Source organism: Phalacrocorax aristotelis, chromosome Z (assembly GCF_949628215.1).
Source record: "Phalacrocorax aristotelis chromosome Z, bGulAri2.1, whole genome shotgun sequence".
NCBI classification, from domain to species: domain Eukaryota; kingdom Metazoa; phylum Chordata; class Aves; order Suliformes; family Phalacrocoracidae; genus Phalacrocorax; species Phalacrocorax aristotelis.
The window spans coordinates 69,674,176-69,700,632 of record NC_134311.1 but is presented as its reverse complement, the minus strand read 5'-3'; the positions used below and the strand labels follow the sequence as shown (position 1 = coordinate 69,700,632).

At 41.6% G+C, this 26,457-nt stretch overlaps 1 protein-coding gene across 3 annotated transcripts in view; it reads right to left on the bottom strand.

Moving 5' to 3' along the window:
• ADAMTS12 (ADAM metallopeptidase with thrombospondin type 1 motif 12) overlaps nucleotides 1–26,457 on the bottom strand; it is a 196,397-nt gene that overhangs the window by 10,527 nt on the left and 159,413 nt on the right. For 2 of the 3 annotated variants that reach the window (XM_075079144.1, XM_075079147.1), the window contains exons 19-23: nucleotides 21,502–22,650; nucleotides 14,339–14,491; nucleotides 11,486–11,659; nucleotides 9,710–9,856; nucleotides 7,645–7,798 (exon numbers count right to left, since the gene is read on the bottom strand). In XM_075079144.1, coding sequence (XP_074935245.1) covers nucleotides 7,645–7,798; nucleotides 9,710–9,856; nucleotides 11,486–11,659; nucleotides 14,339–14,491; nucleotides 21,502–22,650 — 1,777 coding nt within the window. Of the gene's footprint in view, nucleotides 1–627; nucleotides 3,622–7,644; nucleotides 7,799–9,709; nucleotides 9,857–11,485; nucleotides 11,660–14,338; nucleotides 14,492–21,501; nucleotides 22,651–26,457 lie in introns of those variants that run through there. The other variant, XM_075079145.1, reaches the window with a different exon arrangement.

Genomic DNA, 26,457 nt, shown 5'->3' with positions numbered 1-26,457 from the left:
AGAAGGAGCAACTTCCTGCAACTTCCATGGGGTGTCATGAGGCTGAACCCACGGATGGATGCAGAGGTGGAGTTTGGTAACTGAGTGCAAGCTGATGGTGCTCTCTACCCAAGCATATGTGCCTAACTGCAATGCCTGTGCTCCTGGGCTGCACGCCAAGGAACAGGGTTAGCGTGATTCAATTTCTGGGTATCAGCAGTACTTGCAAAACCTGAGTATTAAGAAGATTCCAGAGGGCAGGGAGGGGTGGAAGCGGGCATGATCATATTGCACACAACTCCTCAGGAAACAAATGCACCCCACAATAGACACAATAGACATGCACACATCTGCTGCCAAGGAGCTAGGGCACATCTGCTTAGACAAGCAGTGGTAAGGTGTCATCTGTTTCATAGGAAATAACTAAGCCTCTTAATGTATATTTTTAGTTAGTGCCATCCTTTATTCCACTGCTTTTCCCCTCACCGTTTTTAGTGATATCTTTTATGTTGGAATATCAAGCATCAAAATACCTCAGGGATGAGGATTCCCCTAGAATAGAAAAGATACTTTCTAAGGGTTTTTTCCTTGGAATTCTATCTTATGAATATTCTTGCACTGGAAACATAAAATACCAGAGACATCAGATATAAGCCATACCATTTATTGAAGCTTGAAACAAATATGTCATCATAGTTTATTTTTTAAAACTTGAAATGTTAGAACAAGCAGTGAATGTGCCAAATACACATTTTTTTTTCCTGAGCAACCTGTTGAAGCTGATGTTTCTCAGGCTAATATAATATAACGATATCATGCCTCTGCACTTAATACTCTATTCAGTTTTGAGAAGAGTGACCATCTCAATTAGGACCATAAATCCACCTTTACTTAAACAGAGTTATGTCATAAGAAAGGAATCTTGCTAAATAGATGGGAGAGACGGCTGCACATATTAGCATAGAGGAGATATTAGGCTGCTGAGTGCAATGTAAGAACCCATGTAAAATACAGCAGTGGCACTGCTCTGTTAAAACAGTTCATGTTGTTGTCACAGTCTTTTCCCTAAAGTTTTAAGCTGAGCAACAGTGATGCCTGTGCTTCCCTGGGTAGAAAGATTACTTTGATTAATGTCCATAATATAATTTAATTACTTTTATCCATTTCAAATTAAGTTACAGCTCCCTGAAGAAAACAATGAAGCCAGAAATTGTTCTGCTCCACAATAGCCATACAGAGCACTGGAAGGGACAACCCCCCCCAGCACTTTTCCTCCCATCTGCACTATATCCACTCAGTCAGCTACTTTCTCCTTTGCCCGCATACCTGATGGCCCACTTCTGCTGACCTCTGTGAATAAAACATTGCAGGCACCTCTGAGCCAGAAGAATCTGACTTTGAAGTGAATCTAGCTTTGTCCTGCTTAAATCCTAGAAGATGCTTCTGGGAACATCAGAAACGTCTGCACTGTCCACCAGTCTAGGCTGCCTGGCCATCAGAGAACTGCCTTGGACGTAGCAGTACAGGCTCTGCTCTACGCAATGCAGCCTGTGGCCAAGCCCTGCCCAAATGCTTCCTGAATCAGATGGAACACCTCCACTCCTTACATGATTCAGTATTTCTGTGTCCAGTGGAATAAGAACTGCCCAGATTTCTGTTGCTCAAAGGGTCAGTAGCCATTCAGGACCTCAGAAGGACATAAGCACACTGTGAAACTTAAAAAGCATTATGTCTGGCATTGGCCAGCAACACCATAGACATGCATTATTTTAAGAGTATGTGCATGTATGCTATATAAACACATGCATGCACGTGCACCATTGTAAGTCATCCCCTACATCTGTTATACTAGCACCATATTTTAACAGTGGATTTTAAGTTTTATCAGCACCTATAACTGGGGTTATATTGCCATCACAGAGGTTTATAAATCTAACCTTACCATGCTGCATATCCTGCACTCCCAGAGACTTCAAGTGAAGAAGTGAGCCCTTAGCCACAGGTCACAAACCTATGAAAAATGACAATTAGACTTGTGGCTATCATTAGGTTAATACATTATAGCCAGGCCCAAATATTTCTATTAACTTTCATAAACTTCTGTCTAGAAATAGGGCTATTGCTAGTCATAGCTGTGTAACCATAGTGACACTTGGATTCATGGCTATGTGTCTCACTCTACACTGCATAAAATGTGACATTTCCTTGTATTACAATCTTAAATTGACAGGCAGCTAGGGAGTAAATATGAGATTTTCAAAAGAGCATGGAGAACCAAGGTGTCCAAATCCTACTGAATGTCAAAGGAATCTAAACATCTGACTCTGTCTAGCAATTTTGAAAATGCCCAGCTTTTCTTCAGAGGGTCCAGACTGGTCTCCCTGAAGTTTGTTCTGCCACTTTCTTCAGTAGCAACACATATACACTATTTGGCTAGTGCTCTCCTAATGCCTGAGGCCCAGAGCTATGCAGATATTTTGGGTCAGAGGCTGTTGTCCCTGGTGCCCTCACCCTAACTATGATCAAGGATTTGCACTGGGAGAGAGAACTTTGCTATGAGTGAGGTGATAGAGTACTCTGTGGATGTGGGCTTACACTCTACTAGGAGATACTGGATTAAATGACAGCCCTACCACTCAATAGTGGTGTGAATTACAATCTACCTATTAAGGTGGTAGATGCAAACAGCTTTGCTTTCATGATACCACGAAATGTTGCTTAAAATGTATTTGGGAACTTAACATCCCATATTTGGTGCGGTTTTCAGTTTACAGCAAGACATTTGTAGCAGAAGAAAACTTGCCAGGACAGGCTATTGGTGAGGTATCCTTCAGAGGTTCAGTCAAGTACAAGATGAACATTTTTTCTTTTGAAAAACCCAATGTTTCAATTCACCCTGTGTATCATAATCAGTTATTATAAAACTCTGCTTTTCAATTTATGAAGTGAGCAAACAATTTAGAGGAACACTGCCACTTCACCTTGATTCCTAAAAACAGAAAAGTGAGTGAGCACAGAGGGATCTGGCCCATAGTGCAGGTCTGTGCTGCCTCATCGGCTGCCTTCACCCAGCACTACTGAGTAAGTGGTGCTGCTGCTTCAAGTGGATTTCAGAAAAGAGATGGAAGAAAGAACAAGTAAAACATTCATTTAAAAAAATAAAAAATTATTGCAAGCTTGATTCTAGCCTCTATGCATGCCTAAAAAGTACTAGCTGCTGGTACATTGCAAATTATGTTACGAATTTTGGACTATTACAGAGAAAAATTTGAAGCAGTAAAGTAGGACCGATAACCCTAAGGGATGTGTTTTCCCAGTTTTGATCACAGACTTCCATTTATGTTGGATGGATCAGAAAAAAAAGGAGCAACATAAAACCTGTAAACAGAAGCCCTGCTCAAAGGAGCTAGTGCCGAGCAGCTTGGTTGTTGTTTGCTTGGTTTTGAGGTGTTTTTATTCTAGATTTAGTGTAATTTTGTTGTTTGAGGCCTCGCTGATCCCAATATCTTGCTTTGTTACGAAATCGGGGCTGACCACACGTGAAGCAGCACTGAGTCTGTATTGATGGCAGCAAGCACTTGCCAATGCCTTTCAGCCTCTGGCAGAAGTGAACTGACAGTTGGTCTTTGCTGCAGGGTAGCCCTATGGTGGAGAAGATGAGAAGAATTAGCTATATTTTGCTGACAAATTATCTGTATTTCTAAAATTTTAAACTGCTTTATGCCAGACAGCCATGCCTGTTAAGGTTTTTATTTATGATGGCTTTCTCTTTCTTTGTATTACTGGTCAGCTTGAACCCCTGAAATTTCAGGACTTTTATGTGAACAGGTCCATTAAACTTCACACGACCTTCTGTCTTGGAAAATATATCACTCTTTTACCACTGTTCAGTGAGGCTTTTCTTTTGCAGCGGGCATAGCTGATCTATGTTTTTCACTTTAATGTTTCTGCTTTTCAGAACTGCCAGAGAAGTCTAGCAACAATGATTTGTGAGTCTGGTACTTTTGCATTGTTGTAATAATACATTTAAGACAAACCCAATGGGCTGGCAGCATGCTGCACAGCCATGAAGGGCAGGCAGAAGAGCATAGACAAGGCACATGCAACTACATGTTCAGCTGGACTACGCTTCAATTTCTGCAGCACCAGAATAAGCCAGGGACTGGTACTGTGTACATTATGGTGCTGATAGGTCTGTGGTAACTTCAATAAACTGATATGCGTGAGGATTAGTTAGATATTACAGAATAGGGGTCCTCAGCTGCAAGAAGAGATGGGTAGGGGGAGAGTAAAGGTTTGCAAAAGCAGGAAGGTGGTGGATTAGCTGAATGCAAGGCTGTTGTTCAGCAAATCCCTCAATACGAGAACTAGGGAAACTCAATGAAATCATTATAAAGGTAGTTTAAAACAGATAAAAGCATTTCTTTTCACAGCAGGCTGTGAAACTCTAGAACTTGCTGCCACAGGAGAGGGTAGAACCAGACAGCATTGCAGGGTCAAAAAGGTATGCAACATATTAATAGAAAAAGTTCCATAAACCTAAACTAAAAGGCACTTAGAACAGGTGCCTAGTCACAAAATCACAGAATGGTTGGGGTTGGAAGGGACCTCTGGAGATCATCTCGTCCAACCCCTCTGCTTGAGAAGGCACACCCAGAGCAGGGGGCACAGGAACATGTCCAGGTGGGTTTTCAATGTCTTCAGGGAAGGAGACTCCACAACCCCTCCGGGCAGCCTCTTCCACTGCTCTGTCACCCTCATAGGAAAGGAGCTTTTTCTCATGTTTAACTGGAACTTTCTGTGTGCCAACTGGTGCCCATTGCCCCTTGGCCTGTCGTTGGGCACCACTGAAAAGCATCTGGCCCCATCCTCTTGACACCCACCCTCTAGATATTTGTAAGCATTGATAAGATACTCCCTCAGTCTTCTCTTCTGCAGGCTGAACAAACCCAGGTCTTTCAGCCTTTCCTCATAAGAGAGATGCTCCAGCCCCTGATCATCTTCGTAGCTCTCTGTTCGACTTGCTCAAGCAGTTCCTTGTCTTTCTTAAACCAGGGAGGGGCCAAAACTGGACACAGTTCTCCAAATGTGGCCTCACTAGGGCAAAGTAGAGGGGGAGGATAACCTCCCTTGACCTGCTGGCCACACTCCTTTTAATGCACCCCGGGACACCATTGGCCTTCTTGTCCACAAGGGCACGGTGCTGGCTCAGGGTCACCTTGTTGTCCACCAGCACTCCCAGGGCCTTCTCAACAGAGACACTTTCCAGCAGGTCATCGCCCAGCCTGTGCTGGTGCATGGGGTTGTTCCTCCCCAGGTGCAGGACCTTGCCCTTGCTTTTGATGAATTTCATGAGGTTGCCCTGGGCCCAGCTCTCCAGCCTGTCCAGGTCTTGCTGGATGGCAGCACAGCCTTCGGGTGTATCAGCCACTCCTCCCAGCTTGGTATCATCTGCAAACCTGCTGAGGCTACACTCTGTCCCTTCATCCTGGTCATTGACAAATATATTGAACAGGCCTGGACCCAGCACAGACCCCTGGGGAACATCACTAGTTACAGGCCTCCAGCCAGACTCTACCCTGTTGATCGTAACCCTCCGAGTTCTGTTGTTCAGGCAGTTCTCTGTCCACCTCACTGTCACTCATCTAACCCACAATTCCTAAGCTTACCTATGAGGATGTTATGGGAGGCAGTATCAAAAGCCTTGCTGAAGTTGAAGTAAGCAACATCCCCTGCTCTCCCTTCATCGACACAGCCACTCACGCCATCATAGAAGGCTATCAGGTTGGTGAAGCACTATCTTCCCTTGGTGAATCCATGTTGACTCCTTCTGATAACCTTCTTTCTCTCTACATGCCTGGAGATGACCTCCAGGATGAACTTCTCCATCACCTTTCCAGGGATGGAGGTGAGGCTGACTGGCCTATAGTTTCCTGGGTCCTCCTTCTTGCCCTTTTTCAGTGACATTGGCTACTCTCCAGTCCTCGAGCACTTCTCCTGCTCTCCGTGACCTTCCAAAAATGATGGAGAGTGGCTTAGCAACAGCATCTGCCAGCTCCCTCAGCACTCACGGGTACATCCCACTGGGGCCCATGGATTTGTGAGGATCCAGTTTGCCTAGGTGACCTCTGACCCACCTCTCTTCAACCAAGGGCAAGTCCTCCTTTCTCCAGATTTTCTCTCTCACCTCTGGGGGCTGGGATGCCTGAGGGCCAGCCTGAGTATTAAAGACTGAAGCAAAGAAGGCATTCAGTAGCTCTGCCTTCTCTGCATCCTTGTCACCAGAGCACCCCCCTCCTTCAGCAGTGGGCCCACAGTTTCCCCAGTCTTTCTTTTACTACTGATGTATTTGAAGAAGCCCTTCTTGTTATCCTTGACACCCCTTGCCAGATTTAGTTCCAAGTGGAGCTTGGCCTTCCTCCTTGCATCTCTGCATAACCTGACAATATAGTCCTAATATAGTCAGTTGGGAATGCAGGAGTAATACCATAGAAGTGAATCACAGGAAAGGACTGAACTCCTGTGTTCTCCCTAAGTAGCATCTTCTAATGCTATTTCTGGAGATACACTATTGGGCTGCATGGACCACTGGTCTTCCCAGTAGGGCATTTCTTATGTTCTAATGGCCCCTTGAGCTTTTATTCACAGGAATAACTATCACTAGTCTGTGTAGGTAGTATTTATCTGAGCCTGTCTTTCTGAACATGAGAGGGACAGGAGACCAGCAGACCAATTCAAACCTAGGGCAAAACATGTGCTAATAATCTTTGCACAGCAGGAGGAGTGATGCACCACTCTCAAGTGTATGCCAGATTTGCACTGCCCTCAGGAGTCAACCTCTTGTCTCATTGCCAGATTGGACCCTTACTGCTGACTTGGTAAGATGGAAGAATCCTCCCACAAAAGGCCTTTGAAGGCTCTCCCAGAAGGAGTCTGAGCTGTTGCTGTTCTTACCTGAGGGTACCTGCTGGATAATGCAGTAGACAGGCTACAGATAAAGATACCCTTCTGTAAACTTCCTCCCTGCCCTGCCACTTCTTTTCTGGGCTATTACCTTCTACACAACTAGGCACCTGGGCCCTTGAAGGAGAGAGGTACAGGACACCCTGAATCACCAGAGGTCTTCTCTCCATCTCTTCATTTTGGAGACAGTCTTACCCTGTGGGGCACTGAATTCGTAATGCCAAGACTGTATCTGAGTTCACTGCCAGTCAGATTCTTCTTACAGTGTCTGTCTCACTTTGCTTGCTTGCACTCCCAGTCCAGAATTTACAGTTCCCATAGCGGTATCTGTCTTGAGAAACAGCATCTGTTTGGACTCACTGCATGTCCTCCTACAGCCCTCAAAACAGCCTATGAGTCACCTAAAGCAGGTCAATACAAGCAGACCTATTCATTTAGTTGTGGCATCACAAATAAGGGATGTATGCTCAGAGAACTGCATTCCCCATCATGGCAACACAAGGCCAGTAGGGCTGGAGTACATGACAATGTGCTTCTGCCAACAGTGCAGCTGAGCAGTAACAGGTTAGGCTGACCTGTAATGATTGAGCCTGTAGGATTCACAACAAGCTGATAAACTGGGTCAGCTCCCAGTTTTTGCAGAATTTCAGGACAAATTTGAGAGCCTTTTGGAAACTGTCTGATGCAGGTGTATCATCATACCTGTGCTTTTCCTGCACTCTTGCAGATTACATTTCTGATACTCTGTGGGCTTGGGTTTATCCACACACACACTGTCATCTTCAGTTTCATTGGTTTCTGTATTCATGCACTTCACAGTTCTTTGCTGAATGCCCCCTCCACAAGAAACGGTGCACTGAAAGAGAGTAATTTTAACATATATAAAGTCCTTTACATGGAAATTGTGTAATATGACAATATTTGAGCTGTAATGTCATGGAAAGCTCAAAATGCCATATGATCCAGGACCAATAACACTAAAGAATTTTGTGTACTGATTCTCCATCCAGACACCTCCATGGTGCATCATGGCCATATTTGGGAAGATACAATGGAGGGCTAAATAGTACAAATACAGCATCTTGGAATATGCAACCAGGATAAGAGGACAGTTTTCTACAGAGGAGGAGGAGGAGGATCTGAAAAGCCAGTCCTACAAAATAAGAGAGCAGTAATCCAAATTTGTACTGCATACTAACATTTTTTGTTTGCTGTGTTTTCTCATCATCTAAATTAAACCTGTATAATCAATTGCCATGTCAGATCTAGAAATGACCAAACTGAAGATTTAAAAAAAGCTCAGTGAGATGTTTTTAATTTGGTGATATTTACACTGATGGTTACCCATTCTTTACAACCACAAAACAACTGCCAGCTGCGTTTTCTGGCTGCACACAGAAGGCCTTAAAAAAAAGAACATTTTCAAAACATGTTTCTGTACTATTCTGTAAATGTACTTAATTCTTCCAATGTCCCAGAGTGTCAGAATTCCAGTTAATTTTAATTTATTTTCTCCTCAGATAAATAGTGGCCAGCAAGATAAATACTTCAACATACAGAGAATGCCAGCTAATGAAGCACAAGAGTTGAAGACAGGACTGGTATGTCTTTAATTTTTGCACAAATTATCCCCTCTCTAATGTGTATCTTTGTGCATAAGACACAATGTTACTGGTGTGAAGCACATTAAAAAGATCTTAGGTACTCCTGTGGCAACTTTAGATTGATGTTTAAGATAGGTTTTTTATCAAGTAAAATACATTGATTAATAAATCAGTAAAATAGCTGCTACACATTTTGGTATTCAGTTGCTTATTTTATGCAGTCTCAACATTTTCACTTTCATATTTAAGTGTTAGAGTTACATTAACTCTACATTACATTATACTCACATCCTGTCTAATGGCTTTGTGTCAAAAATAACCCATTAAATTTTCTGTGTTAAATGACTATCCATTATTTCTTTATTTGTGGCTCTTGGCTTTTGGTGTTCTTCCAATGTTCTCTTCTGCTGTGAGGACTATTTATGATGTATGAATAGTTTTACCAAGGAAACTGGAGGGAAAGGTTTATTAGATATACCGGTTTCTTTATAACTAAACGTGTATTGCAGATACTGGAAGGTTCACCAAAGATACACCCCGTTTTTGTCAATTGGATTTCCAGAAGCCAAAGTAGAGGGCTATTGATCAAAATTCTGAATTTCTGCTTTAGCAAGTCCAATACTTCACAAAGCTGCTTTAAGGGTCACTCCCCAACCCCCAAAAACATAGTATTGAACAGTAAAACATTACAATGACTGGAGAGGCTCTGGAACCACAGACAGATTGAACACCCTGGTTGTACTTGGAACGCCTGTAACCTCTTGAAATGTTACCTTATTCTCTATCTAACTGAACATGGTCAAATTTACTACCCACGAGCCTCTTCCAGTGGAAAATTTCGAATGAGTAATGGAAGATTGTCAATGGTAACTCCTTTTTTATTAGAAAAGGAAAAATAAACACCAGCCCTCCATCCAACAACATCTAATGCAGCAACAAAAAGTAAAAGCTATAACGTCTATCACCTGAAGGAACTGAGATGGACTGGCTCTGAAATGTTTATTTTATAATGTATATTTGCAAAAGATCTTCCTTTGTAGCCCCAGCTGTGCATAAGAAATCATACTTGCCATAGGCACCGAGGTTCACCGTCAAGTGGATAATATGACTAAATATGGCCAACTCAGAACAACAAATAGAACAAAAAAATAACTGAATCCTACCGGGCCCCATGCCTGGTTAATCCACTGCGTACAAGGTTGCTGGTTACATGACGCAATGGCATTAGGTCTTTTTGTCCAGTCACAGTAGCTGCCTTCTGGGCAGTAGATATGCCGCTTTTGCTGGCCACCACCGCATGTTCTAGAACACTGACAAGAGAAGTGCACAAACCCATGAGGAAAGAGGTGGGAATGGATAAGAAGCCAGAATCAGACCATGAAGACAATAGGAAGTGTTCTTCGTTTAGAAATGTGGAGACACAGGTAACATGAAGCACGTCACTGACCCATGTGAAAGATGTACAGGCTAGGCTGCATATCAAGTCTTACAGTCCAGATATGAAGAAAAGCTCTGCACTGAGACATTTATTTCATCATATCCTTGGACAGAGTCGGAAGAAGCCATTATTGGTCCAAAATACTTAGGGGAAAGATGTTCCTGACAAGCATTAATGCAAGGCATATAGGACAGCATGGAAATGGCAATAGAGAACAGGCAACACAGAACTGCTCATGCAGCACCACTGGCAACAGTAAATTCTCTAACAAGAATGAGATTGGAAGTTACATGTCTGCAGGATTAATTTGTAATATTTACTGAAGACAGTGCAGGTTCATGAGATGCAACATCTCATTTTTATGAGGCAGTTGGGGACACTGAAATTCACCCAATCCATTCAATGAATTAACTATTTTACAATAAAAACATCATACAAAGAAAATGACCCAGGTTATTTTTTAAATCTTCTTTTGTCCACATTCTAGTATTACTTACCAACTGATTTTTTACTATTATTCACTAGGTCTGCAGTAGAGCCTGCTTGAAATACACAAAAGATTTCATAATCTGACATGAAATAAGACACCAGTTATACTTTGAATAATGCGTCCTATGGACATAGGACCAGAGTTGACATCTGATAAATAAACCTTTTCAATCCAATTCTATCCAGTATCCTTAGCATGAAGACAACTGCCAGGGTTGGACAAGTTTTGTTATAAAATATTTTAAGTGAGAAATGGGTACAATCATTTGGCTACTCTTATTTTTTCAACCCTTGCTGACTGCTCTGACAGGAAACCCACATCCTGGCCCCCCTCTTATTGCAGGTGTGATTTGTCAGTGGCCTGTAAGGAAGCAATGTGATAAGCTCCCTTGAAATCCAAAACATCAGGTCCACATTACCACAAACACTGTGGCACTTTCTACAAAGCTGCTTTCAGTGGGAGTAAACACTAAAATGTAATGAGACCATGTGTTTTAGCTGACATAAATATGTGCCTGGCTATCTATGAGTGTGTTGGCACAGATTTATATTACAGAGTGACCCAAAAAGTCAGATTTATCGTATGTCTGACCTCAGTCTCTGGCCCCATGAAATTCCAGCCCAAAAGTGTAAAGGAAAATTCTAAATTAATCATAATGAGAAAGCAACATTAAAATGGCAGCAAAAGGGATCAGTCTGAATGAATCACATTTAGTGATCCAGTAGGATAGCTAAAACAAATCGCCTAGGCCACCTGCTTCCCTCTTTCAGGGTATGGTAATTTACAGCTCTAGCTGTGTATCACACACAGCCCTAAGAATGATTCTAGAAGTTTTACAAACATCTATGGTAAGTCTTGCTGTAACCATACACAAGGGCTGCAAAGCTTCTGAGTCCTACTAACTGTGTGTCTTCTTTTGAGTGAAAGTTTACCTAACAGCATGGGACCTAACAGTCACTGTTAATTGACAGCTAATTTTTCATTCTCAAAGCTTCTTTTAAAGAAGAATACCTCATTCCAGGGCTCCACATGCCACTGTACACAAGGCTCCATGTTACAAGTAGTGTTGAGTAGCGGTTTATATCCAAGTAATAGGCAGTGAAAAGGCCTTAGAAGTCGCTTTTCACGAACATCAATGCAGTGAATGTCTCGGGTCTTGAAACCGCCATTGCACTTAGCAGAGCACTGGAGACAAAATAGAAAGAGACACATCTCCAAACGATGCTCCACTGAGCACATGTCCCTTCCCCAGTCACAGATGAGGACAGTGTGAGCTTTCAGCATCCTGACTCACAGAGGGAATTCCCAGTTTACCATTGCAACAATCTGCTGTTAGGCTTGAAAACTGTGGGTTTCATCATAGCAGATCAGAACACACCATGTAAATATTTCCCTTTCTTCACTGGAACATCCGTTAATAACACGAGTGCATATTTAATTAAGAAATCTTGCCAGCTATTTCCAAAAATGTCATAGTGAAAGAGTCATAATGCAATAAATACAATAAACAAATCCTTTATGCAGGGAAATTGTCAGTTCTTTAGTTGTTTCTGAGGGAGGAAGGAGGCACAGTGGTGTAAGTTGATTTGTCATTCAGCCAGGGCAGAGGTCAGTGTTCACAGCAGCAGATTGCTCAGGCTGGCAAAACTGCTCCTTCATAGCCCATAGACTTGAGCTGCTCCTGATACCACTGGGAGATGGTGGACTCATCTCGCAGCAGTAGTCCCCACCCTCACCTTCCTCACTCCTCCATGGTGCCAGGAGGATCCATACCCCAAGAGAAGCCCAGGCCTGAGAGAATAGGGGAGAAGAGAGAGGCACCCTGAGCCTCCCTCACTGCCTGTGAAATTCCTTCTCAGCTTGAAGCACCAGTGGTGAGTCAAGTGAGCCCTTCCAGTCTCCTATTTCTCCCCAGAGCTTGCTCCAAGGCCTCATACAGCAGCACCAGTGTGTCCCCACCTACCAAAACCCAGGATCTCTCCAGCTGCTGAGGAAAAACTGAATTTGCTACCCCAAGGATAAGGACAAATATACACCTAATTATTCTGCCTTCATCTGAATTCAAGCCAGTTCTACTGACACCACTAAGTAACCTCAGATTAGCTTTCATCTTTACCACTGTCATACAATATAACAACTGATGTTGTTCTCCTTTGCATAAATAAGCATTCTCCAGCTGAACAAGGAAACTGAATATAACTTCCCCAAGGAGCTGAATGATGGATGGAAGGAGAGTCCACGCTCTTGTTCACAGAAGCTTTTGTCCCTCTCGATAGAAACAATGGACAGAAGTGACTGTACAAGAAACTGAGTACACACAGCTCCAAAATACATGCAAATTATATTTGGTATTAAATTTAGTCTGCAAGATCTAGTCTGAAGCACCTTTTTGGGGATAGGAACAATTAGATAACAGAAAAAGAAGCTTTACTACACTAGCAGCGGAATAGAGCCATCTTGCTGTGATAAGGTGACATAAAAATGTTTGAAACAAGTAACAAAAAACAATTGCCACTTGCAAAAGCAAGCAAAAAAATAGCCATTTTTATATATGAAATTGTAAATACGTTTGTATACTTCAATTGCTGGAAAATAAGGGTGGCTAACACAACAGAATTCTGCTAGGAAAAGCCTTTTGTCTCAAATTGGCCTCATAATTGAACTGATATTTTTAAACATTTCTTTCTTATAATATTTATCATCAAACCTGATTTCTAGCTAATATTTGAGACATAACTATCATCCACTTGTTGCAAGAGCAATAACATTTATGAAGAAAAAGTGAAGGTGAAATATGCCCTACTGCAACTGGGACTGCAGAATGTCTATGTATCATTTAAAATTATTTTTGAAGGCTTAAACTTGGTTATATAATGCCTGGGCCATTCTTGGACCTTCTAAAGAATCATGTATGTCACATAAAAATCAACTGTATCTCAAAGAGTTCAATAATATAACACAGGCTTGCAACTATAACTTTTCTTTGTATAAATCTGCCCTCTAGTCCAATGGCAACAACATTGTCCTCAAAAATTATAAGTATTGAGAAAGTTTGAGAGATCTACCTTTTTCTTTATTAAATCAACATTACTTCAGATAGAATTTTGTAGTTTTTCTCTTTTGAGTCTTGAAAAATAACCTACTGTTTGAAGCCTCAATTTTAGACGGTGTGAAGATGAAATCTAACAACTCCAAGAAGTCACCAAAGTCCTTCCAGGTGTTCATCACACATCTTACAATATCAAAAAAGAACTCAAACACAATTCATTGGGTTCCACTTACCACCTTGGACATTATCCTGTCTCTCAACCAGGCCTCTGTACATAACTAGGACCAAATAATATCCTAGCCATAACAGGCATCCCCAGTATACTTTTCTTTAGGTTTTATTATGTAAAAGTTAGAGGTTACATGAATGGGGAACAGACAACATCAAGTAAGAGACAATACACAGTGGTAAGGGTAAATGGGAACATTCCAACTCCCTCTCCCAAAATCCCACTTGCTTCTTAAAATTAGGATACGCCTCTGGAAGCAGAGATCAAAAAGATGCCACGTGCACATATGTACAGCTTTGCCCTAGGATCTCCACGGAACATGGATGGTGAGCCCTGCTTTAGCTCTAGATGCAAGAGTTAATGAGAACGACCCACACACAGGAAGAAGAGGATTCACAGCACATGCATTTCCATAAATAACTGAGTCAGGAAATTAGTAAATTAGTAAATTAGTGCTGCATGGTCAACTGGGAATCATGTATGCATTCACTGAGTAAATAACTATTTTTAAAATTAAGTATTTAGAACTCCCTAATCTTTGAATTTAGCCAACTTGCTGTTCACACACAGCCCTGAATGAAGTTACCTTGCTCCAATTTCCTGTTTTCCAGCTAGCACATGGGCGAAGATAACATTTTCTTGCAGGATCAGGCTTTTTCATGTGCTGACAGTAAGATGTGTTCTTGCTGCTGCACTCCACGTGTCTCCAGAAAGCCCCCATTCCACAGGTGGTAGAGCACTGCACAAGGGTGACAGGAAAGCCCAGGGGCAAGGTCAATGTTAGTAAATCATTCTGGAAACAACCCAGGAACCTAAATATAAATAACCAGAGCCATATTAGATGACCTAGTTTATCTGAGATACTCAGAAGAAGATTTCACATTCACCTAAGGTTCTGAATGAGGTCTTCTTGTTGCTTTGTTAAGAAAATATCATTTCTGATTCATACCATGCACTGCTCCTGTTTGGCAAACTCCTGCTTACTGAGACATTCTAAATCTGTACCAGCTGTTCCACTGTTTCCTTCTGTGATCTTTGGGGATCCAATGCAAAATGTCATTGCATCCAATCTTCAGCACTGTTCTCTCTCTATCCCTAATACTGCTGATGAGATATTCAGCAAATTGAGTGCATGATGATGAAAATATGAAATAAATTGTGTGAGACACTTGGGAAAACTGTGCAGGAAAAGGATTTTTAAAATTATGAGTTCAGAGAGTGACTAAGTGTTTCCAACATTTGGGAGGGTTTTAGTGTCTGAGGCAAGAGAATATTGATCATGCCAGTCCAGATCCCAAGAATGCACACTCTTCAAGAAAAAGTCACTATCATTGTATTCTGAAGCAGGAAGAAGTGAAAAGTGGCTGGAGACACCCATTTACCTTTTTCTCCCTTAAAAAGGGAGGGACAGTCAACTATGTGCATAGAGTCAACTCCAACACACACCAAGCAGCCTGTGGCTGGCATGAGAACCAACATAAATAATCCTTGATTAAGACAGTAAAATGATGAAGAGAGGAATTGTTATTGTGTGGTTTGAACTCCCTACATGGAAGTGGGAAACAGGGAAAACTGAGTAAGTGTCCTTGGAAAGCTAAGCTGAAGCTAAAGCAGGGAAAAAAAAAAAACATTGAAGACATGAAGCTGTTTCCAGATTCTATTACAGAAATGGAAAAATGGTTAATGGTCACAACAAAGAATTTTTGAAAAATTGCACATTATGAAGAGTGTGAATCTGCAAGACCTCTGCAGTATGCCATCTCCAGCTTCTAAGATCCCTGGAACATCTGTCCATGAGGCCACGAAGATCCTGTTAGAGGTGACTGCATAGCATGGTACAGTTTTGCATAGTCATGTTCAAGACAATTTGTCCAAGAGGATGGACTGTCCTTGTCTTGGTTGCTGACTCTTCCATGGCTCCCCCCAGTCCCGCTATACCAGTCTGACAACACCAAGACTTTATTGAAGGGCTGCTCAGTCTTTGACCACAGCCCCATCCTGAGCATTCATGAGAAGACCAAAAATAGCTCCAGGGACGATGCTGGGCAGATCATACTTACCAAGCTTTATGTTCTTGTCTGAAACACAGTAGGATTGTTCAAAAATTGTTGCGTGCACATACAGAGCCAAGAGAGAAAGGCATCATGCTGCAAATAGTACCGGGAGAAAGCTTTAGCTTTCTTGACCATTGTTTCATGTTATATAAAGGAGACTGATTTCTCTGAAGTTCAGGAAGACTTACTGCTTTTCTCTTTTGTCATTCAGGAACTAAGACTTCCTCTTGTCACAGTAGATGTCTATTGCAGAGGGAGGAAGTGCAGGTGACACTTCATGATCAGTACAGAGGTACAGAATGAGTAGACCTGGTAGTAACATGGTATCTTTCGTACCCAGAAAGCTCTTAGAAAGGGAAAACTGACAGCCCAGAACGACCTTGGAAAGTAGTAGGAAAGAAGTTAAAAGTTACAGACAGATGCACTGATGTTATTGGGCACTGTTTTGCCCTACTCTGATTAGGGCTCTCCCTTGAGAGGTAACTGTCCACAGTGTTATGGGACATGTCACACCAATCCATCTCAGTGACTATCACTGTTCTTGTGCGCTATTTATTTACTAGTATAGACATACCCTAAGGAGAAAAGAAATGCCAGAATATTGGCTGTCACTAAAAGAGGAAGATAGAGAGCATAAGAAGACATTCAACTAGATAGATGTAATGTTCTTGAAATATAAATGCCTTGGAGAAATGTAATCTAAAAACAGGCACAAAGTTTTATTAATGACAGGTAAAAGAAAGAGCAAAAATGGAGTCAGAAAATTGTAGACTAAAAATGAATTAAAAGTAATGAACGATAAGAAAAGATTCTGTCAATGTTATAATCTAGGTGTGGAGAGGATATACAAAACTTTCATTTTATGAGAAAGATAATAGATGACTTATTTACAGAATCACAGAATGGTTGAAGTTGGAAAGGACCTCCAGATGTCATCTTGTCCAACCCCCGTCCTCAAGCAAGGCCACCTAGAGCCAGTTGCCCAGGACAATGTCCAGATGGTTTCAGAATATCTCCAAGGATGGAGATTCCAGAAATTCTCTTTTTCACCAGCCTTTCTTCTTTAAACTTGAAAAAAAAGAGAAAAGAAATCACAGAATCATAGAATGTCCCGAGTTGGAAGGGACCTGCAAGGATCATCGAGTCCAACTCCTGTCCCTGCACAGGACAGCCCCAAATTCACACCATGTCTCTGAGGGTGTTGTCCAAGTGCTTCTTGAATATCATGAGGCTTGGAGCCGTGACTGCCGCCCTGGGGAGCCTGTTCCAGGGCTCCACCACCCTCTGGGTGAAGAACCTTTTCCTAACATCAAACCTAACCCTCCCCTGGCACGTCTTCCTGCCATTCCCTCGGGTCCTGACATTGGTCACCAGAGAGAAGAGATCAGCACCTGCCCCTCCTCCTCCCCCTGTGAGGAAGCTGTAGACCATGATGAGGTCTGTCCTCAGCCTCCTCTTCTCTAGGCTGAACAGACCAAGTGACTTTAGCCACTCCCAACACAGTTTCCCCTCTAAACCCTTTACCAACTTCATGGCCCTTCTCTGGACACTCCCTGTTAACGTTGTATCCTTAATGTACGGTGGCACCCAGAAGTGCACACAGCACTCGAGGTGAGGCTGCACCGGTGCAGAGTAGAGTGGGACAATCCCCTCCCTCGACCGGCTGCAATGCAGGGCTCGATGCACCCCAGGACACGGTTGGCCATCTTGGCTGCCAGGGCACACTGTTGGCTCATGTTCAACATGCCATCAGCCAGAACTCCCAGATCCCTCTCCACAGGGCTGCTCTCCAGCCTCTTGTTCCTCAGACTGTCTGTACAGCCAGCGTTGCCGTGCCCCAGGTGCATAATCTGGCACTTGCCCTTGTTAAACCTCATCTGGTTGGTGATTGCCCAGCTCTGTAATTTCTCTAGGTGCCTCTGCAGGGCCTCTCTGCCCCCAAGAGTGTCAACAGCTCCTCCCAGCTTTGTGTCATCAGCAAACTTAATTAGTATTCCTTCCAGTCCTGCATCCAAGTAATTTACGAAGATATGTGCCAGGCTTCACATAAAGTTAACTTGAACAAGAATAGTAAAAGATCACTAAAACGCTAAAGAACCATAAAGTTAGATGCACTATCCTTGAATTGATTTAATCAGTTCTGTGAAACCAAATGTATTGACCTTACCACAGTATTTATTCAAGTATTCTTGAATAACCTTTGAACTGTTAAAAATTAGTTTTTAAAATAGATTGAGAAAGTCCCAGAGGATTAGAGAAGAACATCCTTCAAGTTATCTTTGGGAACAGAAAAAGGCAGATCTGTGGACTAATGGAACACTTCATAAGAACATAGAAAAGCAAATTTTTAAACAATCAGGATCAAAATGGTAAATTCTAACAAAGATGACAAAGCAATAAAACAGTCCACATGGACCTATCTAGAACAAGCTATTCAAGTCAATCTAATACCAGGTCTCTGAGCAGCCTGATCTAGTTGTAAACATCCCTGCTCATTGCAACGGTATTAAACTAGATGACCTCTAAAGGCTCCTTCCAATCCAAATTGTTCTATGATTCTGTGATCCTTCTCTGACAGGGGTACCTGGTTTAATGAAAATAGAGAGTCAGCCGATGTGATGGATTTTGACATGATCCCACAAAGCATCCTTTTAGCAAATGATGGAAATATGGTCTAGGTGAAATAATTACAAGATTGGTGCCCAGCTAACGAAAAAACTGTAATGAAGTGGTCCTCACTGATTCAGTGTCAAAATGAAATGACATTTTATGTATAGCCCTGGAGGGCTCTGTCCAGAGCCAAGCTCTCTTCAGTATTTTCATTAACTAACTGAATGATGAAAGACAGCATGCACTTATAACATTTGCAGATGATACCAAGTTGGGAGAGTTGGCAGGAATGTTGGAGAACACAATCTGAATTGAAAAACATCTCGCCAAGATGAAAAACTGTAAGAAAACGGCAACCTGAAATTCAGAAACATATGCAAAAAGCTACAGTTAAGGAGAATTTTTTATACATATACATACACATATATATACACACACACGAACACACACATATGCACACCCCAAACAAAACTGAGAACATCTGTTCATCTAGAAATATTGTACTAAGGGATCCAGGGTTAACAATGGAACACAAATTGAATAAATCAAAGTGGATTGTTACAAAACAAGACAAATCCTATCCCAATATTCACAAAAAGTGTCATATATAAAATGATAGTAATTATTCCATTTTATTTGCCAGGTGTCAGCTGAGGCCATAATGAACACCACTGATGAAGAAATATATGATGAAACTGAGCAAGTCCATAGGAGAACAATAAAGTCACCAGGTATTTAGAAAATACAAAGAAAATATGAAAAGAACCAGACTGTTTTGTTTAGAAAATAGATCCAAAACCAGTTATTAAAAAGATAAATTATCTTCCATGGTCTGCATGAAAAAAATAGAATCTTCATTTTCAGTACAGAAAACGTCGGTTATGTGTAAGGAAAATATTTCTAATGCAGGTAATGAATGACCCGTACAAACTGTAGCATCTCTGTATGATAGACTTCTGTTCAGGATGTGCTGGGCTTCAGAGCTCAACCTTTGCCTGGCCTTTCTCTTGCAGGCTCTTTCACCCAGGCAGATCTAAATGCAGGTCTTTGGGCATGTGCAGAAGGAAATCCTTCACTTGTCCCACTTGAACATGGGAATCTAATGCCATTCTTACCTCGCCACTGGAAGGCACAAGATGAAACTTCAGACTGCCATCAGGAGTGCATGTCCTGAGCAACTGCTGATGAGGTGGTAACAGAGAAGGGGTCTTACCCACTGGCTGCAACCAGACAGGGCATCAACAGGATCTTGGCGGTCGAGCTGTGCCTCCACTGCCACCGGATACACTAAGTCATCTCTTGCTGTCCTTTTTAGCCATACATTTCTGCATTTCCATTAATGTCCATCATTCCAGGGAGAGCAAACAGGTACAGAGAAACTGACCTTTGATAGCCTTCTCCATTAATACTGAGACACAGAGGCAGATCAGCACAAGGAGGTTTCCAGATCTGGACCCTTGGCTATACTGATTAGCTTGGTTAAAAAAGGCCATCAGAAAAATGACCCAACTTGTTCAGATACAAAAGTCTCTCACTTTAGGTATCATTATTTGAAGAATATAAAATCCATTAGCATAAAAAGAACTCTGTTTACATAAAAAGACTTTTACAGTGGGAAGGATATTAAATTTAAGTTTATTCTATATTCTTTTGTTATAGTTGCTAGAATTAGGTGGTTGCCCCCTCACCAGCCCTGACCCCAAAGAAAGCACTATCTCAGGACACAGCAATGTAACAGCACAGAAACCTAACTGTCAAAAAGCCTGGTGCTGGGTATTGGTAAATGAAAGTCAATACCAATATATAAAAAATAGTAAGCACTTTTCTGAGGCCACAGAAAACTCTGCAACTTATACTGTTCTTATATTGTTATAACTTATATTAACTTATATTGTTATAACAATTCAGTAATGAGCAGGGATCAGGGAAAACTGGGACAAGTCATCACCTTTCAGACCAAGTATCTTCCATATGCTTTACATCTCAAAAGAGTTTTCAAGCTCCCTGTACTTGTTTCATTTTCTCAAACAGAAAGACAGTGCTTTTGAAAGTGAGCATTACAGGATGTTAACACCTGTTTTCACTGAATTTCACTACCATTAAAAATTTTAAAGTTCATTTTGGCACAGCCATTAAAGCAGATAAAATAACTGTTCATTTCCACATTCAAATGAGACGTAATGTAACACTGTTAATTATCAGCTGCTGTATCCAAAGATAGTATATAACCACAACCACTGCCCTGACAATTCTAACTTCTATGCCAACCAGACAAAAATGCTTTTACTTTACCACGGCTACAACCCAGTTCCAATATATGATCACCTAAACATCAAAAAAAAGGTGCAGAAATCCATGTTACAACGTCTCTCCGTAGACACGTGCTGGACAAGTTACGAACCTTGGATATACCAGTTTAACATTGGACTAATATTCTTATCTTTGCTTTGTAGACTCAAACTGTTTTTACCAGGCAAAATGCTGCTCTGAGTTTGGAGTTATTTGCTTAATTGTGGATACAAACACTGAGGGTGGGATGAGACAGAAATGAACCACAAAACCTGTTAACAGCAAACTAAAAATATGTTTAAGTATCCATGTAATTAATGTGCTTTTATACAGTAACAAAGCTAGCTTACCTACATGACTGTGGTCACATGCTAAGTCAGAAAACACACATAATTTAGAAAGAAATGATTTATAAGTGAAGGTTAGAACATAATAGCTTGTCTGCATCTTACTTGCATTATGTACTTATTTGGAAATACATAGTCATTTGGTGTCTCCAGAATTTGCTGTGCCCTAAAAAAACCCTCTTGAAGTATTTCTGGTTATAGTTAAACCTGAATGTCATGGCCCTGGAAGAGTTATGCATAGTTTTGCAGAATCCATAAAAACTCATTCTATGTAAGCAAATTTAACATTAGATATCTTAAGCTACTAATTTTTTGTGTGACAAGTATTTCATCCGAATGTATGATACTCATTTCAGATAACTGCAACAAACAAAGACACTTCATTTCCTCAGCAGTGGTTCAGACAGCTGTTCACACTCTCTACTTTTTATGAGTTAAAAATAACTTACCTCACTCCAATTGCCTACTATCCAGTAGGCATCACCAGGCAAACTGTTGGATGTTATTATGTGGCTGTTTGGTGTGACATTTGTCAAAACCCCCTCAGAGGTTGCACTTTGGTTCCTGAGAACATGCTCATGAGCTGACAATTCTGTGCTGGAGGTTGTGGTGTCAAGTAGCTTAATTTCTCTTCTGTTGTCAGTCTGGTCTCTCGGGACATGACCAACCACTGTAGGCATTACTGTAACGGATGCTTCTTGGGTAGTTACTTCTACAACAGGCACATCAACTTGCAGACGGATATAGTTTGCTGTTGTTGGAAATGCCACTTCTTGTGCTGCTCTGCTAACAGGAGGGAGCATAGAAGGTTCTCTGTGATGAGATACAGGGGTGGGATGAGAAGTCATGCTTTCATTTTGAAGGACGGGAGAGCCAGTATCTAGGGTTGTGCTCTTGGTTCTGATTTCAGGATTGAGTTCTGTGCTGTAAAAGAGATCAGCTGGTTTCTCACTGCCTCCAACTGACCCATCAATGTCATCAGATTCTTCTGTCAAGTAATCATAGCTGGAAGTTATTTCTGGACTACTGGTAAAAGAGGAGACAGGAGAGTCCTCACTTCTTTGCACCTCACCTTCTACAGTAGAAACTGGCTCCCTTTCAGAAATATTTTCAGCATGCCTCATAATTTCAGTACTTAAGATATTATGAAAAGGCCATGAAGTAGTATTTTGGTATGAACTATTTTCAGCAGAAAGAACCGGATGATTGTAAACACTACTTGGTCCTGCAAAATTATTTTGTGCAGTTTTGTTGGCTGTTCCTTCTTTTTCTGAGACATTATCCAAACCAGAGGACGTAGGCAAACAGGGTGTTACATTTTCAGGCTTGGGTATTTTTGTTGTTGTATGGGACCTCGGACTTGGTATGGGTATTCTGCGAGGAGGACTCCATTCAGGGTTAGTACTTGTTTTTCTGATTATGATCTTTCCTCTTCTGGGTGCCAGTGGGTGTATCGGAAATCTTCCAGGAGAAGGACATTGCTGGAGACCACACAGCGCCTTAGAGTTTGGTCTCTTGGAAGTATCACATGGCTCATCATTATTTTTGGCACAAGTGACATTACGAGTCCTTACTCCACCACCACAGGTAACTGTGCACTGCAAAAGAAACAGAATTAATATATCTCTCCTCTTCATTCTGCTGCATGTATCAATAAAAGTAAGTATCAAATGACATCTGTTTGTAATAAAGAAACATAATTATAAATAATCAATAACAAAGCTTTTCCTGAGGAACAAACCCTTCATTCTACTGATGTTCCACCTACATGGAGCTCTTTCCAAGTTTTCAGAACAGTAAATGTCACCTTGGGGAAACAGCAGTGAAAAAAAGACAACACCATAAAGACTAAATATTAAAGTAATATTCTAGAATATTATTTCTTCAGTGAATCACAAAATTTTTTTAGCCAATACCTTTCTACCAGGGTTATAAAAAACAGACTAAAAGCCTGTCATCAAAAACATATCTGACTGGCTCAGTGCTGGCTACTCACAGAGCTGCAAATCCGCTGTGATCATCAATGCAGCAGCTCACAGATCCGTGTTGCCTTTATTAAATGGATTTTTCATTCAGGCTGAGTGCAACCACCATAGGCTGCTAGTGCAGCTAGCATGTCTTTCCTGAATGACAGACGACTGAAAGTAACTAACCTATCTGGCTTCTACTTAAATGGAAGCACTGTTTTGTATAAAGGGTGCTGGAAGCTAAGGAGACCCAGTTTTTCTGTGATGTTTTTCATCCTCAGCCTCACAAGCACAGCCATGCCATCAGCAGCTGTCCCTTCACTGAGGGCTTTCTGAAATTTCAACACACTTCTCTGGTTTGAGGTACTAAGGCTGGATGACTGGTGGGGTATGAATGGAGATGTTACATCAACGTACTGGAAGAAGTCTTCCTAGGATGTGAGGGAGCCTGACCTAATTCAGCTGGATTAAACCAGATGCTCAGCATGAAGTGATGAACACTCCTATTGCCAACACTTTAAAACCCCTGGAATATTTAATCATTTTTAGAGCTAGCCTAGGTCATGGGGCACTAGAAATACCAGTAACCTTGTGTTACTGGGGCGCTCTCTGTTGTTAAAACCACTAAAATACCATCAGCTCTGTAGCAACAGGAGCAGGGAGGAAAGCAGAGTAACCTCAGAGTAACTAAATTCATTAGCTATGCTCTCTGTCCTCCTCGCTCTTCCAGCTGTATAGCACATTTGAAGTACTCAGAGCTATGCAAGTTTACATCAGCTGCAATTTAACCTCTGAAGTTACTGAGTAAAGAATTTTGCTTATTGAGGAGAACAGCAACTACTAACACTATGTTGTTTCTTACACAGAAATACAACACACTTATTTTGTCAGACTTTGCCACTTGGACGATTTACACTTGTGTGAGTTAACAGGAACATCCAATCTCATTAACTTTTGGGGGTAATGGCTGTCTCCCAGAATTAGCTTTGGAAATCTCTGCTCTAGATTACAGCCATGTACTAAACCCAGATTTTAGAATGGCTACAATGTTGTACCCTTGTTATCTGCCTAATTAAGTACGTTCAGTTTATAAGATACAGATTGATTTTCTAACAGCCAGATAAGTTCAGAGCAAAAGGAAGTTTTGCCTGTGTAAAATCTCTCCCTTACATTCGCCAGTAAAGTACATTCTGAAGTTACACATCTCCTGAAAATCCTGTCATTTGTGCAGGAGAAATGATCTGTCCTAGGCACCCTGCCCAGTTTCTACAGGTGTAGAAATTTATTTTTGTCAGGAACTTGCAAATATAATCCAACAACACATGCGCATTGGCTGTATTCTGTAACAGCATGCTATTTCTATTGTACTGCTAGCCACATAATCCCAGTCTATTTTTGCAAAGGCAGTTAAAACATGGTGGCTACTCAATTCACAGAACAGCAGCATAAACTGAATTAGTACTGTCACAAAATTTTATTAGTTCAGTATCCGAATCTGTTCTCAAACACAATAGTGAGTTTGGTAAAAAAAAAAGTTAGGAGAAAGAAGTGGGAGGCCTTTTAAAAAAGGAGAGTAGGATAGAATAGAATAGAATAGAATAGAATAGAATAGAATAGAATAGAATAGAATAGAATAGAATAGAATAGAATAGAATATCTTCCGTTGTAAGGGACCTACAGCGATCCTCTAGCCCAACTGCCTGACCACTTCAGGACTGACCAAAAGTTAAAGCATGTTATTAAGGGCTCTGTCCAAATGCCCCTTAAACACTGACAGGCTCGGGGCATTGACCACCTCTCTAGGAAGCCTCTTTCAGTGTTTGACCACCCCCTCAGTAAAGAAATGCTTCGTAATGTCCAGTCTAAACCTCCCCTGGTGCAGCTTTGAACCATTCCCACATATTCTGTCATGGGATCCCAGGGAGAAGAGACCAGCATTTCCCTCTCCACTTCACCTCCTCAAAAAAGCCTCCTTTTCTCCAAACTAGACAACCCCAAAGTCCTTAGCCATTCCTCATAGGCCATGTCCTCCAGCCCTTTCACCAGCTTTGTTGCCCTCCTCTGGACGTATTCAAGGACCTTCATGCCCTTCTTAAACTGTGAGGCCCAGAACTGCCCACAGTGCTCAAGGTGAGGCCGCACCAATGCTGCATACAGCAGGATAGTCACCTCTCTTGACCGGCTGGTTACACTGTGTTTGGTGCACCCCAGGTTGCAGTTTGCCCTCTTGGCTGCCAGGGCACACTGCTGACTCACACTGAGCCTGCTCTCGACCAGCACCCCCAGATCCCTGTCTGCAGGGCTGCTCTCCAGCCGCTCCTCTCCCAGTTTGTATTTGTGCCCGGCATTACTCCATTTCAAGTATACTTCTTAAATTTTATCCCATTAATCATTTCCCAATGCTTCAATCTATCCAGATACCTCTGCAAGGCTTCTTGGCCCTCAAGAGAATCAATAGCAACTCCCAGTTTGGTATCATCAGCAAACTTGCTAATGGTGCATTCAACTCCTGCAAGATCATTGGTCTTGGAAGTTTTGAAAACCTTAGTAAACTGCTTTTTTATTGACACCTGAAGCGGAAAATATTTGTTGCGCATTTGTTGTCATGATTGTCAGCTAAATGCCTACTTGTGAGTTGAGCCATGAGCAAGTCATACTACAACAGAATCAGAATAAAATAATTTTAGAATTTCACGACTCAAAACCTATTTCTCCCCACTCCAGAAGAAATATCTTAGTGTGTTTTTAGTTTTCATGGAGAAGTAGACTGCTCCACATGCTGGGGACCCTGAACTCTCCTTGCCTTCAATGGAAAGTGAAGTTGTGAAACACCTGTAGGCACTAGCATCCTAATCTAAAGAAAACTAAGAAGCATGAGGTCCTTCCACAGATTAAAACCTATGGTAAAGCACACCAAAAGAGTGCTCCCTACTACTACTAATAAACATTGCAGAATAAGTTGCAGTATATTTAAACAAATTTAGTATACTGATGCCATCATTTTGATGACCTTACATTCTGTAGTTCATCAGCTGGCAGTGAAATAACTGCACAGTATTTAATTAACTCTTGAAGGATACAGAGGCATTCCAGTGTGTGTTACGGCTTCAGATTAATACCAGAAATAAAAAGCTTGCATGCTATGGCAAAACCAGCAGAGTTATGAATGCAAGAGATATGAATGTAAAGAATGTAAAAATGCTTCTTTGTAGGCCTACAGACGTGACACAGAGTCTCCCCCCATCTGGTCCACAGCAGTAATGAGTATTACACAGATTTTTAGCAGGCAAGCGTGCTCTGTTCTACAGTCCCAAAAGCTCAGCAAGCCAAACGCCCAGAAACAGTTAACACGCAACACTTGCTGAGTTCTTTAACAAGCAGAGCAGCTTTTCTTTGCTGCACAAAGGATTTGTGAAGACATGTTAACAGAAGAAAATT